The sequence below is a fragment of the Sinocyclocheilus grahami genome, unplaced genomic scaffold (genome assembly GCF_001515645.1).
Source record: "Sinocyclocheilus grahami isolate Dianchi unplaced genomic scaffold, SAMN03320097.WGS_v1.1 scaffold789.1, whole genome shotgun sequence".
In the NCBI taxonomy this organism is placed as follows: domain Eukaryota; kingdom Metazoa; phylum Chordata; class Actinopteri; order Cypriniformes; family Cyprinidae; genus Sinocyclocheilus; species Sinocyclocheilus grahami.
Window position 1 is genome coordinate 480,916 of NW_015505968.1, and position 8,915 is coordinate 489,830.

The 8,915-nt window shown below is 39.5% G+C and overlaps 1 protein-coding gene across 1 annotated transcript in view; it reads right to left on the reverse strand.

Annotated features, from left to right (window-relative positions):
- LOC107561722 (dedicator of cytokinesis protein 9-like) overlaps positions 1-3,741 on the reverse strand; it is a 60,415-nt gene extending 56,674 nt beyond the window's left edge. The window contains exons 1-2 of the mRNA XM_016246196.1: positions 3,653-3,741; positions 1,108-1,190 (exon numbers count right to left, since the gene is read on the reverse strand). Of these exons, the coding sequence (XP_016101682.1) occupies positions 1,108-1,190; positions 3,653-3,736 (167 nt within the window). The 5' untranslated portion in view covers positions 3,737-3,741. The remainder of the gene's footprint in view (positions 1-1,107; positions 1,191-3,652) is intronic.
- Positions 3,742-8,915: the final 5,174 nt, after the last annotated feature.

Genomic DNA, 8,915 nt, shown 5'->3' on the forward strand with positions numbered 1-8,915 from the left:
CCTCAGGGAACCAGCACAGCCAGAGCAGCCTCGTTACATTGTTGTTTGGGATAATGTCAGCTTTCTATCGCGCTGCTCTGGTTCGTGACTGGTTTACCAATAACCGAGGTTTTCTAACATCTTTCTGCCTGAATACTCTCCCTTTCTAAACCCGGTAGAGGAGTTTTTTTTCGGCATGGCGGTGGAAAGTGTATGACCGAGAACCTTATATCCGTGCTCACCTCCTCCAGGCCATGGAAGAAGCCTGCCTAGACATATATCAGTAGATGCATGCCAGGGGTGGATCAGGCATGCAAGAGGATTTTACCCTCGCTGCCTGTCTAGGGCCAATATAGCCTGTGATGTGGACGAGATTCTCTGGCCTGACCCAGAACAAAGACGGAGTAATGATGCTGAAAATTCAGCTTGACATCACAGGAATAAATTATATTTTAAATATATTCAAATACAAACAGTTATTTTAAATAGTAAAAAATATTTCACAATATTACTGTATATTTGATCAAATAAATGCAGCCTTGCTAAGCATAAGAGACTTCTTTATGTACATAGAAAAATTAAATAGACAAAATTAAAAGCACCTACAAGAAAAATTTATTTAATCTATATTTGTGATATATTTTGCATGTTAATTTGCTTGCTTGGAATTTATTTTCATCTATATTCGTGTCTACATAAACTTCCTACCTATCTGTACAGTATTATATAATGATTGGTAATGACTTTTTAATGAAAGTTTGTATGTTTCTTTCTCCAGATAATCAGATCTTGGCCGCAGTCTCATCCTGCTCCACTTTGTCTCATTAAAAGATGAAAAAACAGATGGCCATTTAAACAGTTAAAGGCTCTGTATGTGTGTGTATGTGGCAATGTGGAGATGATGGCCTCACTCACTGTTCCTCTGCTCTATTGTTACCCAGCAAAACACATTTCCTGCTCTCGCCAACACAAACATCTTTCCAAGAGCTGACAATAACACACACACACACACACACACACAGAGCAGCCTAGGAGAACATTATAACAATGACACCCTGCAGTCCTCTGTCCCTACAGCTATAATCAGTCACAGGCTGCAACATGTTTCAGTCTAATTGAGGTTCTTACTTGGGGAGCTGACGGAAGTCACTGGAATAATCCTCATATTTGTAATTGACAACATGCCAGTCAGAGATGTAAGACTTGATGCACTGTAAGAATAAACACAATAGCATTAACATCATTAGCATTACCTTTGGCATATACAAAATTATGATCGCTCACACAAACTCTCTTTATTAAAAGGACTCAAATAGGTGATTTTGAAAGCCAAAGTGAGTTGGATCTGAGATCTAGCAGTTAGCACTCCTGACAGGCTAAGCAGTGGTGCTCAAGTCGGAGATGTGGGTTCATTTCTGACTTGCAACATGTCTTAGTCTCACTCTTTCTTTCTCTGTCCATGATGTCCTGTTCCTTCTCTCTACTGTCCTTCCATTAAAGAAAAAGCCCCTAGGAGTCAATCTGTGAATTCAATTTATGAACCAATTAACTAAAATTAAGTAAATAAACAAATAAGGAGAAAATAGTTCATCTAAAAGATTAAATCATTTATTTTTCCTTTTTCTTTTTTAAATTAAATGTAATTTTATTTAATTCAATTTTCAGTGCTATTATAATTCATATTTATTGAAATAAAGGAACATTAACTGAACTAAAATAAAATAATAAAAAAAACTATTTAAATCACTAAAAATAACTCAACTAAAAGTGAAAAAAAAATTAACATTAAATATTTAATAAAATACTAATGAAGATATAATAAAAATATATACAAATAATTAATACAACTGTCAAAAACAACCAAATTGTGTAAAAAAAACTGTGAATGTAAAATATAAAAATAAAAACTAATTCAAAATAATAATAAATACTTTAATACAATATTATTGTACTAAATGAATTTATTTTGTGCACATATGTAATGTACTAATAATATGTATGCAGTGCACTTTTTTTTTGAATATCAATTACAATAATAAAGAGTGGAAACTATTCAAGGGAGTGAAATGGGATCATAACGAATCGCAAACCGGATTCAAACCTGCATCATTTGCCTGAACACCACAGCTTAAATTATCTGGAGCATGAGTGTTAACTGCAACCACATCCTTGACTGCTTTTCTCCTTTCTGACAGGAAAGGAAATGCAACAGCATTACTATTTTTGAGTCATTGTTTTATGCAAAGTCACCCTGTGCTCAAAAAGATCTCATTTATTCCCTCAATCCTTTGCTCTCTGTCCAATCTGATTTTTTTTAGGAAGAGGGGAAAAGAGATGAAAGGCAGGAGCAGGAAAACCCATTTCTCAACAGTAAAAAAAAAAGAAAAAAAAGGGGAACAGAAGGACCACTCAATATTTAAACACACAACATGAGATCATATTTGCACAAACCTGATGAAAGTTAAAAACACACTCCAGCAACAGTAAGATGCAACATTTTAGGCATCACAGGCACACTAGACATAAAAGCTGTTACAGAAGAATTACGCTGCTTTCTATCTACCTCATGTTGACCAAATTCTAAGGAAGCAAAACATCTATGCTTCACAAAAACCCAAAGTACACATAAGAATAACTTTTAAAATGTAGTACTATTAAAAGCTGAAGACTCACTGGATTGAAGCAACTTAGAAAAATCATGTTAAAAAGTGAGTATCAAATATAATCCATCAGACTTCTGAGGAACGTTCTCTCAATCATCATTTTATTGCATTACATTTAGTGTTTTTCCCCCATAATTAAAACTACAGAACTTCGATCATAAAAATAAGCATTTAAATATCATCTTGCTTATTATTGGGAGATACAAATTGACAGCTGATATTTATATGCATTTTGTTATTCTGCATACTGTTATAAAGATCTCATTGATTTATCTGACTATTGTTTCATACATCAGGCTTTATGGGGTTAATATGTTGTCAATTATACCTGCATTTTATTAGCCGCACGTTTTGAAGGCAGCTTCTCGTGTAGACAGCAGACAGAGATGAAGCTCACTAGGTTTAGAAATCTCATGTTCAATATATTCTGCTGGAGACCAGCCATGTGTCTGCCAGTAACATGTGTGTGTGTATGTGTGTGTGTGTGTGTGTGTAGTTTAAATAGTTTGGGAGTATCCCATGAGTTTATACCTATCTGGCAGTGAGTCTAATAAAGAAGTGGGGATATCTGCAGAACAATGGAGCACTATTCTCCTCTCAGCTAGGAGTGAGTGTGTTACGTGAAATGAAGGTCAATCTCGGACAAAGTCCTCTCTATAAACAACAGAGGAAATCCTCTGAGTGCAGTCAGTATGTGTGAGGATGTCAAACGCTCAAATACTGTTAAAGAACAATCGGTGCTGTGCTTTTCTGTATTACACACACACTCTGTATGACTGAGAAGGTAAAATATAAATCAATAAATGTGAGACAGTAAAGTTATGGATTCAAAGAAAGTGCTCTGTAAGTGTGTGGGTGTGTGTGTGTAGGTCTTTGTGTGTGTGTGTGTGTGTATGCGTGTGTGGGGGGGGTGGGTCTTTGTGTGTGTGTGTGTGTAGGTTTGTGTGTGTGTGTATGTATGTGTGTGTGGGGGGGGTCTTTGTGTGTGTGTGTGTGTGTGTGTGTTTTACCTCTTGCACAAACAGACTCTGTGCCTCTCTCAGCGCGTGTGGAGGTATGGAGGGGCAGAGCGTCCTGATCTGTCGTGGCAGCATACACACCTGCAGAAGAAAGATGGACAGAAAAGCACTGTTATAATCAAATCTATAATCACAAATATACAAAATCATACTGATCCAACAACCTCCAACAAATTAGGGATGGCCATGAAAACTCAAGCACTCAGAAGTGACAAGATTATGTGAAACAATCATATTCCTTTTAGACGTTTCTTTTTCAAAACATTGATGATTTATTAATAATAATCTAACAGTGTTATTTTTTCTTGTCATATCTTCATCAATACTATGGCACACATTTGAGCTCATGAATACTTCTTTTGAACACTCAAAAAAATGTTTTTGCCAAACTGCCAATCCCAACAACATTTGTTTTTAATCTAATTATATTATATATTTAACACAGGACCCACTGACTTTCATTGCATAGAACAAAAAACACATTTTTTTCAAATGGTCTTCTTTTAGGTTGCACAGAAAAGGGAAAATCCTAAAGGTTTGGAACAACATGAGCTTGAATTTTCATTTTTGGGTGAACTATCACTTTAATCAATTTAAACCAAAATACTCAAACAAGACCTATATCAAACACATCGACAAGAATCTAAATCAACCAATCAGAACATGACACAATGAACAGAGGAACCAATAGCATGAATACATGAGGGCAAGGGAAGCAAAACACAAACAGGGACCATGACTAAACTCCAAAATAAAAGACATGAAAACATGAAGAAGAAACAAAACCCAAACCCCACATTACAGTGGTCTGCGGTTGTGAGGCTGGTTGGATGCACTGCCAAATTCTCTGAAATGCCTTTGGAGACGGCTTATGGTAGAGAAATGAACATTCAATTCACGGGCAACAGCTCTGGTGGACATTTCTGCAGTCAGCATGCTAATTGCACGCTCCCTCAAAACTTGCAACATCTGTGGCATTGTGCTGTGTGATAAAACTGCACATTTTAGAGTGGCCTTTTATTGTGACCAGCCTAAGGCACATCTGTGCAATAATCATGCTGTCTAATCAGCATCTTGATATGCCACACCTGTGAGGTGGATGGATTATCTCGGCAAAGGAGAAGTGCTCACTAACACAGATTTAGACAGATTTGTGAATATTATTTGAGAGAAATAGGCCTTTTGTGTACATAGAAAAAGTCTTAGATCTTTGAGTTCAGCTCATGAAAAATGGGGACAAAAACAAAAGTGTTGCGTTTATAATTTTGTTCAGTGTATGTACCCTAAACTAAGTCCCCTGAGATCTGAGATGAAATGTATAAATGACTGTCTGTTTACCTCAAATGCTCTTGATGTTTTATATTTAGAAGGAAAGTGTTTCTCTGTGTGACCAGGGTCAGCGGGTCTCAGAACCAGCGGAAAATAGTGTTAATAGCATTCCAAAGAAAAAACACACAATAGAGCCCTCCTGTTCCTAAACTTCCCTTCCTGAAGCCCTCACTTCCTCCTGGAGAGATGCTAATCGCAGGGGGTGAGAAGAGGAGGAACACTGCCATAGTCTTCCAGGAGCCACACACACACACCCAAATACCATGAGCACACCACTACAGGACAGCAGTATGTTAGTAAAACTTTACGAGCTAATGAAGATTCAGGCAGTGGTTAAAGACCTGGGTTGGTAACCTTAAAGGTCACAGGTTCAAGGCAAGCTCACAAAGGGATACAAGGGAAAAGACACGTCTGATGTCATGAGATTAGCAGGTTAGCAGCACGTCAGGAACTTTAAGATGGTAAACATGTTGGTCTGTAGAGGAACAAGCAGGTGGAGCAGTGCCCCAGCAAAATAATCATCCACTATAGAATGACCTCTATTTAAAATCAATCAATAATAAATCATAAATGAGAACCTTTACAATCGCAAACAATTTAGTGCAGATTGGATTTATTACTGTTCGCGTTTGCAGATTTTGCACAAGCAGTCTTGTGAAGGAACACAGATTGGCTGTACAGCATTTGAGAAGAATATCATAATGCCAAAATCGGAAATGTCAAATGAAAAAAAAAATCAGAATAATTAACCAGCTAGCCAATAGAATTCTAGTATTCTATTTTTTAAAGATATCCTTTTGATCACGTCTTCACATGTTTACAAATTTGCAGGTCAGTTCACCAAACTTCAACATTCGTGAAATTCATATGAGCTTGCGTTTCCTGTCTCCAGCATTCATATGCGATTGAATGGATGACAATGAAACAAAAAATCAAGTGCGAACCCCCTTTAATGGGCATTGATTGGCAGGATTAAGCTGCAAAGTGAACCAGACATACTGATTAAAGGTCTAAATCTGCAAGACTAGTTTACACAGGTTAGTGCTTGCTACCTGGTCTTTTCAGTAGGCTCATCCAGTATTAGCATTGTGGCATGTGTTAGCCTGCTAGTGGCAGTAATAAGCCGGAAACTCTAGTGCGGGAGTGACATTTATTCTTGCATTTGACAAAAGCTTTTCATCTAAAGGAGCTTTATACACTGCAAACGAATGCATTGGCCATCCCGGGAAATGAGTCTGAACACTTTTGCAGCCTGGTTAATTAACCATCACGCTGTCAAAAACCCTGAGGAACGTTTTGCTGTCTCATCCTGCGAGCGCTTGCCTGGGGCACTTCTGTATCCTTTTGGCAGCTTAAAGGGCCGTTCACACACAACATGTTTTTCCATTCCAATACACTACTTTTCCATTGTTTTTCTGTGGAAAACACACGCTAGACCATTGCTTGCACTTTCCTATCGAGTCTTTTGCAGCATCTCTCTCATACATGAGTGCCGCGTTTTTAAGACGCCGTGTCAAGCTAAAAGAATTTCAACTGTTGAACTCACATCAATGTCAGTTCCAAAACAGTGGACCAATCAGAAGACCCCGGAGGCAGGGCAAGCGTTGTGAGCTTTTGTTTACAGTAGAGCCATTCTGTGCTGCGCTTTTTCAAAACCATTCCTGAACACTGCGTCTTGCATTCTTAAGGCCCGTTCACACCAAGGACGATAACTATAAAGATAACGATAAAGATATGGTTCTAAAAATTTGACTCAATATTAAAGAATAGCAAAGTCCACACCACAACCATAACGATAAAGGCACAGAGAAACTATATCGTTGGAATCACTTCCAGAATGATCATTTCCAGCTGTTGAACAATAAAAACATTGAGAGCCAATCAGAATCAATCCTGCTATCGAGAGCTCGAGAATTTAAAGCGGCAGACGAGTGTGCGCTTGGAATAAACAATATCATTCGCTGGTGTGGACGCTAATGTAGTTATCTTTATAGTTATCGTTCTTCGTGTGAATGGGGCTTTAGACGCAAAGACGGGTTCTGTGTGAACGGCCCCTCAGCCTATATTTTACTTTTTATTTAGTAGATACTACATTTGGTATGAAACTTAGTGACCGGTACAAAAGTATGTTCTTTATAGTATGACTATAGGTAGTATGAATGAAATTCGGGCCTACTACACCCGTTATGTTGTCATTGTCATGTGACCTACAGCATCAGTTGCATCGTTTGACGGCCATTCATAAATCCTTTCGTGAGAGCCATGACTCCAGCTGAACAGTGTGATCACAGCTCGTGGTGAGCCAGAGAAACGACAAGAGACAATGAGAGAGAGGAGGCTGGGAACATCTGCTCTGCCGGTCAGGATCTCTGTGGATATGTCAGTGTGTCGGCCGATCATAGATCAGGATGGACAGAGCCTGGTGTCATGAGATCTGTGGCTCAGGTCACAAAGTCTCATTGTTCATAGATTAAAGCTGAAATGTGTCATATTTCAATGTTACTTCCTGTCCCAGTTGAATGTAGAGAGACAATGCTAAGTAAACCATTAGTAGGTTGAGTGTAAGTTCTGAAGAGTGTAAACACTGTGGACGTGGGACCGGTTTCTCCGGCTGTGAGTAAGTTACAACTTAGGCTAGTTTTGACATAAAGGGGCAGTCATTTACAACTTACGCTCTACTAAATATGTCTGTGTTGCACCATTAAACTTAGTTGAAACGTAACTCAACGTTTATGAAAGCCTCCGACCAGGAGTAACCATTGGAATAAAATATTAGTTTGACTGAATTGCATCAAAAAGCTCATGTTTTACCTGACAGACTTCAATCCTCTAGACATATATGAAAAAGTTGACATCTACACTCATTTACATTTTAAGAAAAGAACATTATGTGAATAAGTTACTTTGTTAGTGGCTCTTCAACGCGAAACATTCTTTACCGTTTGTTACGTGAGAAAAAAGTTAGAATTAAAGATGAACTGAAATGAACACCTTTTTAACACAATTTCATGTATTTGAAGGTTGAGTAATTCAAAAGTCTTAAAAAATCACTTTTATATTATTTAATAAAATAATAAATTTAGACATGTGGAAGAAACGTTGGTTCCTGGTTCAAGGCCCGATGTTAGAGGCTCCTTGTCGTCGCGTAACTGCTGGCCATGCTGAAGTGACACACTTCCTTCCAGACCTAAGGGGGCATCATGTACTTGTCCTCACAGACAACACATCAGTGGTCTCCTACATCAATCGGCAGGGGGATCTGCGTTCGCGCCCCTTGTACAAGCTGGCACGCCAGATCCTTCTGTGGGCTCAGGGGAAGCTCCTCTCTCTAAGAGCAGTTTACATCCCTGGGTATCTAAATCAGGGGGCAGATATCCTGTCGAGACAGGGGCTGAGGCCCAGGGAATGGAGGCTCCACCCAGAAGTGGTGGAGCTCCTTTGGGGGGAGTTCAACCAGGTGGAAGTGGATCTATTCGCGTCGCAGGAAACGACACACTGTCCGCTCTGGTTCTCCCTCACGCATTCAGCTCCAATTGGGCTGGATGCCATGGTGCAGACATGGCCGAAGCTTCGTCTGTACGCATTTCTCCTGATCGCTCTGCTCCCGGAAGTTCTAGAGAGAGTACGCCGGGAATGGGTCCATCTTTTGCTAGTAGCCCCGTTCTGGCCAGCCCGAGTATGGTTCTCAGACCTGGTGTCCCTCCTCGACGGCTCTCCACTGGAGATTCCGATCAGGAGGGACCTTCTCTCTCAGGTGGGGGGCACCATTCTTCACCCCCATCCGGAGTTATGGAAGCTGTGGGCATGGCCCCTGAGGGGGCACAGCTCCTAGCATCTGGTCTCTCAACTGAGGTTGTTGAGACCATACTCCAGTCCAGAGCTCCCGCCACTAGGAAACAGTACGCCTTGAAGTGGAAACTTTTCG